General features: G+C 46.9%; 1 protein-coding gene across 1 annotated transcript; it reads right to left on the bottom strand.

Moving 5' to 3' along the window:
• Nucleotides 1-731: 731 nt before the first annotated feature.
• Nucleotides 732-16,688, bottom strand: AJUBA (ajuba LIM protein). The gene is made up of 8 exons (XM_074234887.1): nucleotides 15,443-16,688; nucleotides 12,302-12,403; nucleotides 10,208-10,275; nucleotides 9,968-10,030; nucleotides 8,546-8,676; nucleotides 8,400-8,451; nucleotides 7,548-7,616; nucleotides 732-7,060 (listed from the first exon to the last, which is right to left on the bottom strand). The coding sequence occupies exons 1-8, from the start codon at nucleotides 16,440-16,442 to the stop codon at nucleotides 6,935-6,937; spliced, it is 1,611 nt and encodes a 536-aa protein (XP_074090988.1). The 5' UTR covers nucleotides 16,443-16,688; the 3' UTR covers nucleotides 732-6,934.
• Between the last annotated feature and the right edge of the window lie 2,282 nt (nucleotides 16,689-18,970).

The following is an 18,970-nucleotide window of genomic DNA, read 5'->3' as shown; positions in this document are numbered from 1 at the left end:
AATAATTTGGAGCTATTTTACTCAACTGATAACCTGAGTGAAATGGATGAATGTTTACCAAAATACAAACTACACAGATTAGCAAAAGAGGAAATGAAATACTTAAATAACCACATTTCAGAAGAAAATTGCAGAAACAGGGGCGGCTAGGTGGCATAGTGGATAAAGCACCGGTCTTGGGGTCAGGAGTACCTGGTTTCAAATCCAGTCTCAGACACTTAATAATTACCTAGTTGTGTGGCCTTGGGCAAGCCACTTAACCCCACCTGCCTTGCAAAAACCTAAAAAAAAAAATTGCAGAAACCAACAATAAACTCCCTAAGAAAATGTCTCCAGTTCCAGATGAATTTTCAAATGAATCCTATGAAACAATTAAGGAACAATTAATTCCAATACTACATAAACTATTTTTTAAAAATAGAAGTTCTGCCAAATTCCTTTTATGACATCAATATGGTACTAATACCTAAACCAGGAAGAACCAAAACAATGAAAATTATAGACCAATCTCCTTAATGAACATTGATGCAAAAATCTTAAATAAAATTTTAGCCAAGAGATTATAGCAAATTATTATTAGGAAAATACACATGAACAGGTAGGATTTATACCAGGTAGGCAGAGAAGGCTTAATATAAGGAAAACATTTAATATAATTAAACATATCAATAACAAAACCAACAGAAATCACATAGTTATTTCAATAGATGCTGAAAAAGTCATTGACAAAAATACAACATCCATTCCTATTATAAACACTAGAGAGTTTAGGAATAAATTGAGTTTTCCTTAAAATAATAAGCCGCATCTATCTAAAAACCATCAATAAATATATGTAAACTAGGAGCATTTGCAATAGATCAGGGATGAAACAAGGATGCCCATTGGCACCATTACTATTAATTATAGTATTAGAAATGTTAGCTTTAACAAAAAGAAGAAAAAAGAAATCAAAGGAATTAGTGTTGGCAATAAGGAAGTGAAACTTTCACTCTTTGCAGATGATATGATGGTATACTTAAAGAACCCAAGAATATCATTTTAAAAAACTACTTGAAATGATTGACAAATTCAGGAAAGTAGCAGGATATAAAATAAACCCACAGAAATCATCAGTTTTTCTATATATGAACCACAAAGCCTAAGGGCAAGAGCTAGAAATAAGAATCTACCTCCCAAGACAAACACAGAAACTGTATGAACACAATTACAAAACTCTTTTCACACAAAGTCAAATCAAAACATGGGAAAATGTCAATTGCTCATGGTTAAGCCAGGCTAATTTAATAAAAATGACAATTCCACCCAAACTAAATTTCTTATTCAGTGCCATACCATCAAACTATAAAATAACTATTTTACTGAGCTAATATATATAATTCATCTGGAGCAACAAAAGATCAAGATTATCAAGGGAATTGATGAAAAAAATGTAAAGGAAGGTGGTCTTGCTCTACCAGACCTAAAACTATACTATAAAATGGCAGTTATTAAAACTACCTGGTACTGGTTAAGAAATAGAATATTAGACCAGTGGATTAGGAGAGGTTAAAAAAAACAGTAGTAAATGACTACAGTAATCTACTTTTTTGACAAACTCAAAGACATTAGCTTCTGGGATTAAGAACTCACTATTTGACAAAAATTGTTGGGAAAACTGGAAAATAATATGGTAAAAACTAGATTTAGACCCACATTTTACACCCTATACCAAAATAAGGTCAAAATGGGTACAGGATTTAGACATAAAGGGCAATGCAATAGACCAATTATCAGATCAAGGAATACTGTCAGTTCTATGGAAAGGGGAGATATTTATGCCTAAACAAGAAATAGAGTACATTATAAATTGCAAAATGGATGATTTTGACCATATTAAATTTAAAGGGTTTGCATTAATAAAACCAATGCTGCCAAGATTAGACAGAAAACAGAAAGCTGGGAAAAAAAATTTCACAGCTAGGGAAATATATAGAGAATTGAATCAAATTTATAAAGTTATAAGTCATTCCCCAAATTGATAAATGATCAAAGGATATGAACAGTCAGTTTTCAAATGAAGAAATTAATGCTATATATAATCATATGAAAAATTATCCAAATCATTACTGATTAGAGAAATGCAAATTAAAACTATGAGGTATCACCTCACACCTATTATATTGGCTAAGATGACAAAAAGGGAAAATGATCAGTGTTGGAGAGGTTGTGGGAGGATTGGGACATTGATACATTGCTTGATGGAGTTGTGAGCTGATCTAAACTTTCTGGAGAGCAATATGGAACTATGCCCAAAGAGCAATAAAACCAATCATTCCCTTTGACCCAGCTATACCAATACCAGGCCTTTATCCAGAAGAAATCATAAAAAATGGGAAAAGTCCCACATATTCCAACATATTCAAAGCAACTCTTTTTGTAGTGATAAAGAACTGGAAATTGAGGGCATGCCAATTGGAGAATGACTGAACAAGTTATAGCATATGAATATTATGGAGTACTGTTGTTCTATAAGAAATCATGAATTGTCAGATTTGAGAGAAAATGGAAAGAATTACAGGAACCAATGCTGAGTGAAGGGAGCAGAACCAAGAGAATATTGTCCACATAAACAACAACATTGTGAGATGAACAAACTTGATAGATTCAGCTCCTCTCAGCAGTTTGGAGAACTAGAACAACCTTGGAAAATCTGTTATGAACAATGCTATCCATTTATAGGTGAAGAAAAAAAAAACTACAGAATCTGAATGAACACTTATTTTTTTTTTAATTTTCTCTTATGCTTTTCCTTTCTATCTCATGGTTTTCTTTCTTTTCCCTTAGTCCTAATTCCTCATACAGAAAATGACTAATCTGTAAACATGGTAAAAACAAATGTATAATGTACAATATTCACCAGACTGGTCATTGCTGAAGGGAAGGAGGTGAGAAGGTAGGATGGAAGGAATTTATGTACCTTGTAAAAATGCATATGCCTATGAATGAATATTGAAAAACTTTTGTAACATATAATTAGAAAAATAAAATATCAATTGGAAAAAAAATTTGCTCAGTTGTATCTTTTTGTGCCCTTTAATGGAGCAAAGATTTGGATTTCTTGGCAAAGATACTGGACTGGTTTGCCATTTCCTTCTCCAGTGTATTAAGGCAGAGGTTAAGTGACTTGTTCAAGGTCACACAGCTAGTGTCTAAGATCAGATTTGAACTCAGAGGTCTTCCTGACTCCAAGTTCAGTGTTCTACTCCCTGAACCATTTAGCTGCCTTTTTAAAAATTATAGTTAACATTTATATTGCCACTTAAGGTTTACAAAGCACTTTACAATTATCATCTCATTTAATTCTCACACAAGTTCCCTGGGAGGTAGGTGCTATAAATATACCCATTTTAAAGATAAGGAAACAGGCAGGTGAGAGTCATGTAGCCAGCATCTGAGCCTAGATAGGAACTTGGGTTTTTCTCACTCTGTGTATCTGCTGTGCTATCTAGCAACCTTTTTTTCACTCTGTTCAATCTTGGTTTTCTCCATTCTGTACCTCCATTTTTTAATTCCTTTCTTCCATGACTCATTTCATATGGGGTGGGGGAGGGGGGAGTTTAGTGGAATATAAGCTCAAATGTACCATGGTAGTGAAAAAAAACTGATTTGTGTCATATTCAGAGACACAGCTTAAGGTGAGGGTACTATTGTACCCTACCTTGGTCCGATATATCACACATAAAGTGATACAGCTGCTTGGTTTCCATTGTGCTAACCAAACCTTTCTTTTTTTTTCTTTTTGTATTTTGTCTTTGCAAGGCAATGGGGTTAAGTGGCTTGCCCAAGGCCACACAGCTAAGTAATTATTGTCTGAGGCTAGATTTGAACTCAGGTCCTCCTGACTCCAGAGCAGTGTTTTATCCACTTACCACCTAACTGCTTAGTTTTTATATTCAGGTTTGGGACCAGATTTTAGGAAAGAAGCTATTAAGTTGGGGAGCAGAGAAGGGTAAGCAAGAAGATAAAGGGCCTCGAGTTCATGAAATGAGACTCCGTTGCAATAAATGGAGATGTTTAGTTTGGAGAAGACTTTGGGCAAGGATGTGTGATAGCTGATTTCAAGTATTTGAAAGGTTTATACTAGGAATTAGATCTGCCGCCTTGGCCCCGAAGCTAAAGAACCATGACTGGTAGAAGTTGCAGAGGCATATAGGCTCAGCATCAGAAAAATCTTCCCAGCAATGACAGCTATTGTAAAAATGGAGTGAGCTGCCTCATAAAGTAATGAGCATCCTCTGGCAGTTTTTAAGTAAAGGCTGGATGAATAAATTAGGTACTTCGTAGATGGAATTGTTTCAGGAATGGGTTAGCTTAGGTGGTCAACTCTGAAATTCTGATACAGCCTTTTATGAAGTGGCTCAGCATGCCTAGAATAGCCTCATCTTCTTTTTTGCCCTAGGATAGTCTCCAACTTTTTTTTTTTATAACTTGCTACTCTTTCATTTCCTTGATGTTACTGGGTGATGGAAGAGATTAATTCATTGCTAATATACTATGGTTCTTGATAACTCTGGGAAAGAAACAGCACTAAGGTCCTTTCTCTGATGAAAACCCTAGATAATGGAGATGAGTTAACATAGCAGTACCAGTCAGCTAGCTCTATTATGTGAATCTTTGAAATCTACTGAATTCATTCTTTTTTTTTTAAGCTTTTTGCAAGGCAAATGGGGTTAAGTGGCTTGCCCAAGGCCACACGGCTAGGTAATTGTTAAGTGTCTGAGACTGGATTTGAACCCAGGTACTCCTGACTCCAGGGCCGGTGCTTTATCCACTACGCCACCTAGCTGCCCCCTGAATTCATTCTTAAGAATAGGTTTCTGAGATAACTGAAGTAATCATATTTCTCTGCTTTTCACATTTGTCTTCTGGTCCTATTCAAGTTGACCTGGAACTTATTTTGTGGTCAGCCTCCCATGCTTTTTTATTAGAAAAGAGCTAATGAGGACAAGAAACCTCTTAGCAACCAAGAGAAAGGACAGTCTTTCAACTGCAGGAAACGTCTGGAAGCCCGTCAACAAGTGACGTATCTGTGACTGCTTCTTTGCCTGAGGCTGCCCTTCATATGTCTCTCTCTGGCCCAGATGTGCCAACCTGACTTGGTTCAAGAAAGGGTAGTGCAGCAAGGCAGGGATGTGGAACCACATGGCCAGACTGGGAAGGGAGAGGGAAATACAGGTCAGATCAGGAAGGCCAAACTCTTCCTTGTTGTACTGCTTAGGACTAGAAAATATATTGAGAAGAGAAATAGGAAACCAAAAATGAAGAGACAGGGAGAGAAAGACAAAGGATAGGCAGAGAAGAAAAGATTGAGAAGAGGGTGAGAAACTATTTTTAGCCTCTCATGTCAAAAGTTGTTAAGTCAGTGTTCCTCAGTCATGATCTTTTTTGTTTGTTTTTATTCTTATTTTTTTTTCAGTAACAAAAGACACAGAACAGATCTTAATTTGAAGCATTTCCAAAAAGTGCATGTTGCCCATCCTGCCACTTCTTGGAGTGTGGAGTTATAGGGCAAGAGGGGAAAAAAAATGAAATTGAAAGTATTATCTAAAAAATATAAACAGCCTCTTTGAAAGAAAGATGATGGTAAGATTTTAGAGTCCCAGTATTCTAGGGGAGGGACAGGACCTCTTTAATCCTGGAAACAGAAAAGTTGTTCTCCAAGTCTAGAGGTCCCAGGCACTCACGACAACAGTCAAGCTTGTTTGCCTCCTCATTCCCAGCCACTGGAAAAAGTCCTTACCAATGTTGTCCCCACCCCCTCAACTCCCTGTTCAGTTGGCCAGGTTATCTTGAACATCCTCAAAACATGGGATTTTTAGTTCAAGGAATCATCATTTTGAGAATGAATCATGACTAAGTAGAGGCCAAGTCTCAAAGTGCTTACTTCCCAGGAGCCTAGGCCAAGATCTGGGATGGGGTAGGGTACCAGTGTATGTAATCCTGGGCTTCCTAAATGATCAGTAGGGTGACACTACACTCTGAAGAACAGAAACAACAACTAACTGTTGATGGAAGATAGTGAGATAGTTATGATGAGTACAGGAGCATAAAGAGTAGGGTACATTTGGCTGGTGAGAGGCTTTCTGGGACAGCAGTCTATGGGGCTTAAACACCACCCATCCTAGAATGGTCTTCCTTGGGCAGCTTTACTTATGTCCTCCAGCCTTAGAATGGGAAAGCAAAGAGAAGTTCAGTCCATGGGCTCTCCCAGCTCCCTAGAGCCTGCATCACGGAGTCCCTGAGAAACAGGCAGCAGGATAATAGGAAGCTGACCAGTACCAACCTGATACCTTATAATGGGTGGCACTGGGAGACAGAAAGTTCCAGAAGCCTGGAGAACTTTCTTCTCTCCCATTTGCTAAGAGGTTTGCTGTGTCCCTTGGCTGTCCCCATAATTTTCATGGTAGGAATACAGTTTCCATTAATTTTCCTTTCCTCCAGGGGTAGTTTATACCATGCATAAGGGACGAGGTCAGGGTTTAAACCCTTAATTGGTTTTTGCTTTCTCCTAGTTTTTCTGAACAGGAATTCTGGTTGGGTTTTGCAGGAAAAGTCCACAAGGGAAATTGGGAAGTCCTGAAGGAAGCAGCATAAGCTGGGATGTGACTGTGTCCTTGTTAATTGGTCACATCACTGTTCTCAGGCCCAGAATGGGGACTATTTCTTGGCTCTGAAAGGTTCACTGCATGAGAATTCTTCTGGTACCAGGAACGATCCCTCTCCAACCAAATAGGACATCGGCCTCTTGAGGTCTCCAGCTTATTCTCTATCTACCTTGCCTTCTTTCCTGTACCCCTCACCTCCACCCCCATGGGCTCTCCCCTGCTCACTGCCTGGGAGGGTTTTGACTGCTGGAGTTTGAGAGCCAGAAGGAACTAATGGAGGTGGCAGCTCAGACATAGTTGGCAGTGCCCTGGTGAGCATTGATCCTCTGCATGTGGCAGGAATGGCAGAGCAGGTGTCCATCCAGGGGGAAGCAGCAACAGCCCTCCTCATCACTTAGCTGCATTCGACAGTCCTGTGGAACAAGGGCACAGGTCATATCTAGGAGAGGAGCGATCGGTAAGCTTCCAGTCTCTTGGAGCCCCTTGATTGGGGTGGTGGGGGCTTCCTCAACAGAACTTGCATCAATGCTCCAGTCAGACACCAGGTGTCGCTGCTGCCATAGAAATACTGGGCTAGCCTTCCCCCACTGGAGCTGGAGGCCCCATTGCCTTCAAAGGGATGGGGGTCAAAAAGACAAGGAAAGAGTCCAGGCAGTCAGGATCTGTGGAGTGGCAGCTATGAAGCCATCTGGCTTCCTGGCTTTCAGCATGGAGTAGGAGAAAGAACATGACCTTGGAAACTGGAAGACCGGAGCCCTGCCACTAACTGGCTATTGTGACTTTGGGGGAAAGTCACTTTACCTGTTCAAGGCTCAGTTTCCTCATCTGTAAAATGGGGACTAAATAATTATATTTATTTTAATCCCAAGTCATCTCGCTGTTTCCCCACACCATACTCACCTCACAGTGATAGCACTCAAAATGGTAATCTCGGTCCATGGATATCACCCTCACAATCTCCTCACAGCCCTAAAACAAAAAGCAAACCCCCACCCAACCACATAGGCAGGAATTAATGCATTGGACTTCCCACACCAATATATATCTCACTCAGACTGTGAAGTCACAGAAATGCCCCCTGCCCACACTGCTACCAAGGTGGCTACCTTTTGGTGGCTACTGCAAACCCTCCTCCTCCTTTCCCACAACTAAAGTCCAATTGGCACACAGCTGTGGCCCTAATTCAGTATGTTACCACATCTGGCATTTCAAGAGGCTAAAAGGGCTTCCTCTCAGTCAGTTTTGCCTTGCACATCCGTGGGTAGAAGGAAGCAAGGAAAGGGGAAGGAAGAAGGAAGTTGAGCTTGATGGGAGAAGGTGTCCTTAGCCTGAAGGGGAGGGATAGGAGGCAGGTAATCCCTGCCCAGGAAACAGTAAGCTCCGGTGGGCTCTGGTCTCTCTACCAGATTTCTTGCTTAAGACCTCAGGTTCCTTCTCTTCCATATTCCAAGATGTGAGTTCAAGGATGCTCTCCTACCAGCCCTCTTCCTGGACCTACTTAAAATGTGGTCAGATGAAGAGGAGTTCTGTGACACATTCCCTAATAAGGTATCAGGAAGAAAAACATTTCCAGGTGTTTGTGTTTTTTAAGGTGAAAAATAGAGTCACCTAGGAATCAGCATGAAATACTTGGGTCTCAACCACATGAATGCTTGCAGAAGGTGTTTGGGGGGAGGTGAAGGAAGGGTTAGGGTTCATAAACATTGACATCAGCTCTCTCTACTTGCTCCACCCAAACCCAGATATACTGACCTCTGATGGGAGGATGGGCTGGCCACAAGCAGCACATTTGGGAGCATAATTTCTGGAATAGAGAAGATAAAGCAGGTTCAAATTGGTGGGGGGGGTCTACCTCAGGCACTAGATCTGCTTTCCCTAGTCTCCCAGATAGAACTCACTTGTGGTAGTCGGTGACACAGTACACCTGATTGGAGAAGTCCACGGTAAAAGGTACGCCATCCAAACACTTGTTGCAGACTATACAGCGGAAGCAGCCTGGGTGATAAGACTTGCCCATTGCCTGCAGGATCTGACTCAGTGGTGGCAGGAGGGGAAAGGAGTGAGATTAGTGTGGATGTGAGCCCAGAGTTTTGTACCATTCCACCTACCAGGTGTGGAATCAGATCACTGTCTTCAGCATCCTTTCCCTCCAGCTCCCCCTAACCCAGCCTCCTCGTTCTTCCCTTTTTTGTTCCAATAAGCATTAAGGGTCAGTATAGTCTTGGACACACACAAACACACAGTGAAGTTCAGTGGAGGATCCAAGAGAAAAAATTTAGAATACTGAGCTTGAATGTGACCCTTATAAACAACCACATCCTCATTTTACAGATGAAGAAATTAAAGCTTAGAGAAATTCATTCAATGACTTGTGCAAGGTCCCAGAAGTCTGATTCTCATCCTAATGTGCTTTTCATTATACTGCAGGCCAAAGAAATCTTGAAAAGATAGTCTGTGTTGTATTTGAGTCTTTTAGAAGATTTGAAATGCCAAAGATCAGAGAAAGGGCAAGGGACTTTACCCAGCCCCCTGGAGTCATGTATTTTGCACACAGTAGGTGTTTGAAAAATGTTTGTTAGGTGAATGACATAAACATGTGATACCTTACAGAACATTAAGAAATCTGATATTCGTGCTTATGTTGAAAATTCTCTAAAACCATAGAAGTTTAGAGAAAGAAAAGATCAGTGTGAGTTGCAGAAGGGTCTTGATTTACACCTGTAAAGATGGAGTTGGACACAATAGCTGGGGGAAGGAGGCAAGAGGAGAGAGAGAGAGGGAGCACATTGCAGATGGGAAAAAATAGGACCAGCAAAGATGAACATGGAGGATTTCTAGAAGAAGACAAACTTGAGGGGATCAGACATGCATGTTGAAGAGCAGAGCAAGATAAGATTATATAGGTAAAGCCAGGTCATATCAGGGAAAATTTTTGAGTGTCATACAATAGGAAGCTGTGATAGACTGGAGAATTGGCATGAAATAGGAACTAGAGTTTTAGAGTCACAAAGGACCTTAGGGGCTATCTAGCTCAATCCCTTCATTTTGCAGAAAGGACAATGAGAAGCAGAGGGGCTAAGTAGCTTGGCCCTGGTCACACAGGTAAAAAGTGTCAGAGCCAGGATCTGAACATCACCCCTTTGATCTCAATCTAGCATTCTTTCCATTGTACCAAACTGAATTACAGGAAGATTTAAACTATCTGCCCCAACCCCTTTCCAAGTCATCCCGGACTCTTCAGTCTCCTGTTGCCCTTGATTTCACCTTGGCTCCTCTTTAACATTCCACCAATAACAGTTCTCTAGTTAAATTTTCCTTACCTTCTCCAAGATCAAGTGACCACAGACACAACATTTTTCTGCTGCTTCCTGGAACCCTGAAAACTAGAAGGGTGGGAGGTAAAGGGGAGAAAGAGAAAATGCTGTTATCAAACTGAAGATGATGTGACCACAGGATGAAAGGGGCATTATGAAGAGTACAGTTTGCATGGGAAAAGAGGAAGGGATACCAGTGGGGGCCAATTCATCAGGTCTAATGAAATAAAATAAATCCTGACTCACCAGGTAATCCTCCTCACAGTAGACAGAACCATTGACACTGTAGAAAGCTTTGCATCGAAGTGTCCTCCCTGAAACCCAATAAGAATGGCGGTAAGGGGGATTGGGAATATATGATATAATTCCAATGATTCCTGAGAATCCAAGAGGCATCTAAGACTACCTCTTCGAAATAAAAGCCCCTCCTGGAAAACAGATTACACTTCTTTCCAGGCTTTTACTCCTTCCCCCACAGCCTATTCTCTATGAATTCATGATCTAGTTTTTAGTCACCTTGCTAGACTTGAGTTAAACCACCCACCCAACTCCTAAAGTCATTATCATTATCCCCTTCCTTTCCCTGAAATCCCACTCTGCCCTCATTTCACCTATCCTCACCTAGGCCCCCTAGAGGTAACCGGGTGGCACAGCTAACTACAGCAAAAGGCCTAGAGTCAGAAAGACCTGAGTTCAAATCCAGCCTCAGACATTTACTAGCTGTGTGACCCTTGGCAAATCAATTTACCTTCTGTCTCAATGTTCTCACTGTAAAATGGGGATGATTGTTATCACCTACCTTCCAGGGTTGTTGGGAGGATTGTATGAGATAATGTTTGCAGAGTGCTTGGATAGTACCCATCACATAGAAGGATCTTAATAAATGCATGTTCCTTTCCTTTGGTCAAGCATCAGACTCTCTTCTACAAACCCTTTCTGAAATTTCTCCCAACCCCCTCCTCTCAGGAACAAAAGCTTTCTTTTTCATCAAAAGCGTCCTCTACTTTTAAAAATTGCACCTTACACTGTGTTGAGAGTTGATTGACAAGAGAGTTCCCATCTTCTCTGGCTTGGTCCTGTGCCCACCCCCTTAGCTAACTCCCCTCTCGTCTGAACCTTTTTTTATATTATTAGAGGACATAAGGATACTAGAATCAGGATAAAATGCTTTGGTGGCAAAGAAGACTGTACTTCCTGATGTCCTTTGATCTCAGCAATCCCAACTTTCCCAAAGATCAGGGACAGCCTGAATCCTTCAGCTCTATTAGTATCCCACAAGCTAATGCAAAGAGTCTCAGCAAACTTGAGAATGGGGAATTGGGGGCAGAAGCTAGGGCAATTAAGAGGCCCCAAAGCAAAAATGGGCATATTTCCCACATCTGCTATCTTCCCACTAGGGTTTCTACTCATAGCTCTGTTTGGGCAGCTTGTAAAAATGAATTTCAAAACTAAAGAGAAAATCAGAAAGAAGGGCAGTCTGGAGGTAAGAGTACGAGTTGAAAATAAGATACAGTCTGCAAAAGACACAGCTGAGAATCAAAGGGGGGGGAGGGAAGGGAGAAGAAGAAAGAAAAAAAGAGAGGGAGTCAGACAGAGATAGGAGATTAAAGGTTTAGCAAAGGAATCAGAATAGGAGACCAGCAGTGAAGGGGGTGGTGAGGGAGGAACAGGGGGAGTCAGTGCCGACAGGGAGCCCCTGCACAGCCTCCTGAGCTAACAGTGGGCATTCCTGTAGCGTGATGTCATCAGCTTGGCATGGCCCAGTGGCCTGCGCTCCACAGAGGTGGCTGAACTCTGACCAGCCAAGAGAAAACCCCTCTCCCAGCTCCCCCACAGCTCCCCATTCCCTAGGCCCACCCCCCCTCCCCTTCCACATTCCTGTCTTTCACCGTCGCCCCAGGCAACTTGGCTGCCCAAGACTAAACCCCACCAAGCACAGGGCTGCAGGCCCGGACCCAAAGCTCAGAGCCCAGAGTCCAGAGCCTAGGCTATGCAGGCAGAGAACACAACAGAGAAAGAGGGAGGGAGGGAGGGAAGAAGAGAAAAGAAGACAGACATGAGAAAGGAGGGAAAAGGAAAAAAAGGATGTCTAACAGAGAGGAAAAAAGATGGGGGGGGAGCAGCCTACCTGATACAGTAGGAGAAGACAGAAAAAAGAGAGGGAAATAAAGACAAGCAAGCTAGGGAGGAAGGAACCTGGGAAAGAAGTAGATGCTGGAGACTTGGTAGATGCCCCAAAGCTGAGTGATTTAATGATCAAGAGTTTTTGTCCTACTCCAGATGTTGCTATTCCTTCTCTAAGTTCCTTATACCTGCCCCATTCAGAAGGGCTCCACTCACCACAAGAGCAGCAGACAAAGCACTGGGTGTGGTACAGACTGTCCAGGGCCTGGCAGGCATTACTTTGCCCATAGATGCCCTTGTTACACTTTATACATGTGCCTGTGAGAAGGGAAAAGAGAAGAGGTCACCACACCAGTACCCTTCCTCCTCTGACCCTCAAGTAACACACCTTTCTCCCCTTTCTGGTTTCTGTTGAGCACAGAGAACAGGGCTTAAGAAAAAAAGAGGTGGAAAAATGGTTTTATAAACAGGGAAGGAGGGAAGAAAGTCCTGGATATGCTGAGAAAAAGCAGAGCCAGCAGTACTAGGACTGTTCACTCATTAAACACATCACTTGAGTTTGGACATGCCCAACCCTGGCTAAACTTCACGAGAAGAGACCCAGAAATTTTCAAGAATGTTATATGGTCTACTTGAGAAGAAAAGACCAACACGCAAAACAATCCTAAACAATATGTTATTATTAAGACCTAAACTGTAGATGGAGAATTTCTAGAATTCAGAAGGCATAGAGCAAAAGTAAACAGGGGAAACTTCAGTGAGGATTTGGGGGGCATGATAGTTTATCTGGGTTTCAGTTTACTCCTCTGTAAAATAACAAAATTGAAATCAGTCATGTCTCAGGTCTTTCCAGATCTAATAATCTATTATTCTTAAGGATAGATAGATTTTTTTTTTTTACATAGGAAGGAGAGTACGAAGGAAAGAAGTCAGGAAAAAGTAGGGTAGATAGTGAGGTGGACAATGAGACAAGTGGGTGTGGAATGGAAAATAAGAATGAAAATTAGGTAGTAATAGAAAATATGTTTGGATAGTCAGGAATGGGGCTTTTACAGAGAGACTTTTTCTGCTCATTCCATTTTCTTTTTCTTTTTTGGGGAGGGGGGGAGGTTTGAGAGTGAAGGGGGTTGAATGGCTGCAACTCTCTCAGATACGAGGTCAATCTTATACCTCTTCTTTCTCACCCAACGTCCCCATCTCCATGCCAAGCCTATGTAAAATCTAGGGCCCCCAGGTTCAGAGACAGTCCCAAGAGGAGATCAGATCTGAATGGGACCTGGGTCTGCCCCTCCCCCTGTGGTGTGGCGCGCTCCTGCCCAAGCACAGCCTTGCGACCTGCAAGTTGAGGCCCATCCCAGCCCGCGCCCAGGGGCTTGGGAGCCTCGTGCTGCAGCTGCAGCAACTGATGAGCCTGGACCTGTTTTGCCTCCACCCTACAGCAGCTGGGCAAGGATACAGCTAGGGAAAAATGGGCCAGGACTACCTTGTGGGGAGAGGGGGGCACTTACTAGAGGGTGATCATACAAGGTATGTAGGAGGATGGAGAAAGATATTGGAGGGTCCTCAGTGGGGAAGGTAGATCTAGTGCTCAGGGCCTCAGCCTCAGGGCTCTGAATACAACCTCCCTGGCAGGGAAGATCCATCCCAGGAGAGCCATGCCTCAAGGGGCCATGTGTCAGAGCCACCTCACCAGGAAGCCTCAGAAATTATGGGAAAACAGGGAGTGTGCTCAGGCATGTTCACCTCTTCTCCTCTTCAGCACCACACTCCTAACTCACCACTACCCACACCTCTGTCCTTTCCTATGGATCACAACCTTTCAGGATTCCTCCATAATTTTCTAGGCATTAAGGATTTAAGGAGGCTGCTTCTACATAAAATCCACCTTCCTCAGGCCCCCAAAGCAGTGTTCCAAGAGGTTCTGCCAGATGATTTCTGCTTGTCTGCCTGCCTGCTCTATCCACTCTCCACCAAAAGATCAGGAATCAGATCTTCTGCTTTCCTTTCTCAGCCTCTGGTTTGAAGTGGGGGGTGGGGATCAACTCTGTAATACCCTCCCAGCCAGCCTGGCTTCAAGTTATCCCTGAAACCCTTCTCCTGGGAACGGCCGCTTTCCCCCAGAGGGTGGTAGAACCCTCGTAGTTCAAATGGGGGTGGTGTGGAAGGAGTTTGGATCAATGACAATAGAGGCAGGTGAGAAAGGGAAAAACGGAAAAAGACCGAATTCACAAGACCAAGAATAAAACCTTTAACTAGAAAAATTGCTAGGGGACAAACCACCCAGTAGATAAGAATGCAGGCAAATCATATGCAAATTCAAGGATTCAACATCTGAATGTGATCTCTTTGCCTGGGTCTCACAAGTCTAAGCATCTGACTGCAGGGTCTAACATTTTCTAAAAGCATCCTCTTAGCAAGTATTTTTCTTGGTAGTCCATAAGCTCCTTGAAGTCGGGTTCCGCACTACTGGGGTCCCCCTCAGCCAGGCAAAAGATAGTCTTCGATGAAGACATTATCTGCTAAAACATAAGCTGAAGAGAGAAAATCCTGAGACTAATGGGGTTCCCCTGAGCCCTTAGAAAGTCCAGGGGCTCAGGCTCAGCTCTGGGGATAGGAGTGGGAGGCCGTGGAGGCCTTCTGGCCTTTAGGTCCAGCTGCTGGTCGTTTCTGGCAGCCACTCCAGTCACTACCTGGGTGATGCTGGTGCATCAGTCCCTGGTTCTGGGCTCCTGCCCTGACCTCAGGAAGGTGGGGGCAGCCCGAGGGAGGGGGAGTGTGCATGAAGCTGGCACCGCCAGGCCTACTTACTAGTCATGCTCGGAATCTGAAAGCAGGCCAGTCGGGGTGGGGCGGGCACCTGGATCCCCGTTCCCGCCCCAAGGCCCTCCCTACAGCTCCAGCGGCTCCATTTCCCCGACGGGCCGCGAGGCGTGTGCGGAGGAAGGCGCCCCCCCACCCGATCCACCCCGCCTTGCGGGCACCTGGAGCGGGCCGGGCAGGAGCCAGCACGCAGCCTGCCCTCCCCGCCCCCCGCCCCCCCTGCATTCCCCGCATTCCTGCGGGCGGAGACAGGGGACGGGGTGGGGGCAAGGCGGGCAGGCGCCTGCTCGGGCATGGTCGGGGGAAGGGGAACCAGGATGGAGGGGGGGGGTGCTCGGCCCGGCCCGCCCCCCCCCCCCCCCGCTCCGGAGCCCCTAAGCATCTCCAGCGGCCAAAGGGATCAGAGCTGTGCCTGCTCGAGGGGAGGGGAGGGGGGTACTCGGGGAGCCCAGAGATAGGGAGAACTGGCCACTCGGGTCCCCCAGAGCCGGACTGCGTGGGTGGAGCCCCCGGCCCCTTCCCCACCCCCTCACTCACCGAAGTAGTCCTCCTTAGTCTCAAGGTCCCGGGCCCGACCCCGGCCGGCCTCCGGGGGGAAGGGGCCGGGCGGCTCCTCCGGCCCCGAGGGCTCGGTCCCCGGGGGCTCCCCCCCTCCGGTCCCCACGGCCAGCCGCAGCAGGGCGGCCAGCTCCTCCGGGTAGCGGGCGCCGGCCGCGCAGTCCCCGTAGCCAGTCACGGAGTGCCGTCCAGGCTGCGCGCCTCGCCTCTCCGAAGGCCCGGCCGCGGCGCCCCCAGCCCCGGCCAGGGCCCCGGGGCTGCCCAGGGCCGGCGGGTACGAGTGGCGGCTCTCCTGGAAGCCGAAGCCCGTGGGCCGCTGCGCGCAGAGTCTGTCCAGGGCGGCGTGGAGGTCCGGGCAGGCGGAGGGGACGCCCCCGGCGGCGAAGCCCGCGGGCGCCCCGGGGCAGGGAGGGCCAAAGGGGCAGGGCCCGGCGGGCAGGGGGCTGCCGTGGCGCTGGTCGTAGCCCATGCTGATGCCGCTGGTCCTGTTGCTGCAGGGCCGGCTGCCCCCGGCTCCGCAGCTCCCCGCGCCGTCCAGGAGCAGGCTGCCGCGGGGGCTGGACGGCTTGCTGGCGTCGCTGGCCGAGCTGCTGGCGAAGCTGGAGCGCGGGCTCAGGGCGGGGGCCAGGGTCTCCAGGCGCAGGTCGGGCAGCGCCAGGGCCCGGGGCTGGGGCGCCCCTCCGGGGAAGGGGACTTCGTAGCGCGGCGCCTCCAGGGAGTACCGTCGGACCCTCTCGGCCTCCGGGGGGCCCTGCTCGCGGGCGGCCTCCGGCGGCTCGGCCCCAGGCTCTCCCAGGGCCGTCCGCGCCCCGGGCTTCCTGGGGCCCCCGGACAATCGCCCCTTCCCGGCAGCGGGGGTCCCGTCAGTCGGCCCCGAGCGGCTCGACTCCCCCTTCCTGCGGCCGAACTTGGCGCTGCCGGAGTCGGAGAGCTTCAGCTTTTCCAGAAGGCGGCTGGCCTTCTCCCCCAGGCGCTCCATGCCCTCGGGTCCGGGGCCTCGAGCCCCTTCTCCGCCCCGGGCCCCGGCCGCGCTCGGGGCGGCTCCCACGCTCCCCGGGGGGCCCCGGACGGGCTCGGGGGCTCAGCTGGAGGCCCGGCTGCCCGGCGCCCGGGAGCCCGCAGCATCCCCTGCACCCATCGGAGGCCCCACGGGGCTGGGGGGTCCCGAGGCTGCGGCCGGGCCGTCCGCACCAGTGTGTCTGCAGGCGGGCCCTGCCTCCCCCGCTCCCGGATCCCTCCGGCCCCCGCCCCCCTGCCCCCCCTGCTCCCCCACTCAGGCACCGACTCCAACTTCTCTCCTCAACTTTTGTCTGCCCGGCCGGACCTACTTTCCTAGAAGGGCGGAGCGCGGTGTGCCCGGAGGAAGGGAAGGAGGTGGGGGCATCGGCGCAGGAATCCCTGGTCCGCCCTTTCTGAGGAGGGGACACGGGCTCGGCTCTGCCCTCTGGCCGCGCTGGAGACGGGCCCGCCGCCCGGCCCGCCGGGCCCGCCTCGCCAGCCTCGCGGCGCCCGCTCAGCCGCACTCGAGGAAGGGGAGCCCGGGCCCGCGGGAGGACTCTTTGTCTTCGGCTGGAATGTGCGGAGGGGCACGCGGAGGCCGGGCCAGCCCAGCCGAGAGCCATGCCCTGCGCCAGCGCGGTCACTTTGTTCCCGGCTGGAGCGGGCGAGATGGGGAAACTGAGAGAGCTCAGCGGCTAGGGGCAGGGGCAGACGAGCGAGACGGACCTGGGTGAAAGGAGGGCGTGGGAGCCTGCTGTGGTGGGACAGAGAGGCCAGGTGAGGCAGGCAGGCGGCCGGGCGCGAGAACATGTGTGAGGATAGCAGAAGGAGGCAGTGTGGAAAGAGAGCTGCCTCGAGTCGGGCCGCCTGGGCTCCAATGCCGGCTGGCTTCTTCATCCACTAAATGATGGGCTGGGCTGGATCTGCTGGACGGCGTCCCCCCAAAACTAAGATCCCGTGCTGACGAGAAAAGAGGGGAGAGGGAAGGAAAACTTTGACATAGAGAATGACCTCTGGACAGTCATAAAGACCCAGAGAGCATAAAATATATGCCGGGGGGAAAAAACAAGCAGATGGGGAGAGGGACTTAGCGGGGAAAGGAGCCGAAAGGGAGAGCTTGGAGAACCTGGAGGCAGAGGCGAGCCACTGAGTCACGCACCACCTGGTGTCTGGAAGGGGAATTTCTCGAGGTTCAGGTGTTGATGTGTCAGTGAAGAGCAAGGAGAGGCTGGGTACCATTTCAGATAGCCCGTAGCACACTGGCAACAAAGAATACAGAGGAGAGATACAAACGAACCAAAGTGAGGCGGCACAGTAACAGTGGCCTCGGCTGAATATACCTAACTGGATATTAGTCACCAATTTCTTCCGGATTGAGTTTTGCTTAAATTTGCAGCATACTAGAAGCTTGAGGAAGGAACATTTGGAGGAATGAATTATTAGCAGTAGATATTAAGTGACTGTGCAAATTATTAATAGGTATCTGGATGCTATTCCTGGATTTAACATTTTGCATCCTTTTTATTATAGTACAATAAGCAGCACCAGGGAATGGGGAAGGAAAGTTGTCTGATAATTTCATTTTTTAGGAAATTAATTTGTTATAGCCTAATTGTACCTAATGATCTGTCTCTCTTCTTGGAGTCTTTGTTAGATAGACCTCCTGTTTCTTTGGTCAGGCCCTAAGCTTGATATTGCTCTAATTTCAGAAAGTGGTCAGGAATGACTTGAGACATCAGGATCAGTAAAGAGAATTGGGGGGATTAACTTGCAAATGTATTCTGGTCAGTCCACCCAGTTTAACCAATGTTGCCTAAACTATCCAGAGAGCAGTGTGATGTGATGTGTGTGTGTGTGTGTGTGTGTGTGTGTGTGTATATATATATATATATATATATATATATATACAGAGAGAGAGAGAGAGAGAGAGAGAGAGAGATTGAATTGCTCAGCAGCTTGGAGTCAAGAAAATATGGGTTTAAATCCTATGGCTCAGTGTGGTGGGGCACATCTGTAATCCCTGCTATCATGGAGGTTGAGTCCTTTGGATCAGGAAGTAAGGAAATCACAATTAAGTTCTAAGTGCAGTGAGCACTCTAAGCACTAATATAGAGAGACTCTATGACCAAGGGGACCACCAAGCTGCCTAAGGAGGGGCAAACTGATCCAGGTTGGAAACAGCAAGTCAAAGCTCCTATAATGAGATCAATTTGTGAATAGCTACTGTATCTCTCATTTGGACTAGATAGGGAGACTCAGTTCTCAAAAAATAAAATAAAAATAAATCCTACCTCTGACATTATTTCATATGTTCACGGGCAAATCCCTCAGCTCTGGAAAATGGGGACAAAAATACCTATAGTAGCTCCCCTACAAGACTGTTGATGTTGAAGCTTCAATGAATTAACATAAAGTGCTTTGCAGACTGTAAATGAATATTAGTGATTATCCAGTGTCACTGCATCTAACCCCTTAAATTCATTTTCTGAGGAAAGATAGGCAGGATAC

The sequence above is a fragment of the Macrotis lagotis genome, chromosome 4 (genome assembly GCF_037893015.1).
Source record: "Macrotis lagotis isolate mMagLag1 chromosome 4, bilby.v1.9.chrom.fasta, whole genome shotgun sequence".
Lineage (NCBI taxonomy): Eukaryota > Metazoa > Chordata > Mammalia > Peramelemorphia > Peramelidae > Macrotis > Macrotis lagotis.
The sequence above is the reverse complement of the archived record's forward strand: the minus strand, read 5'-3'. Positions and strand labels throughout refer to the sequence as shown.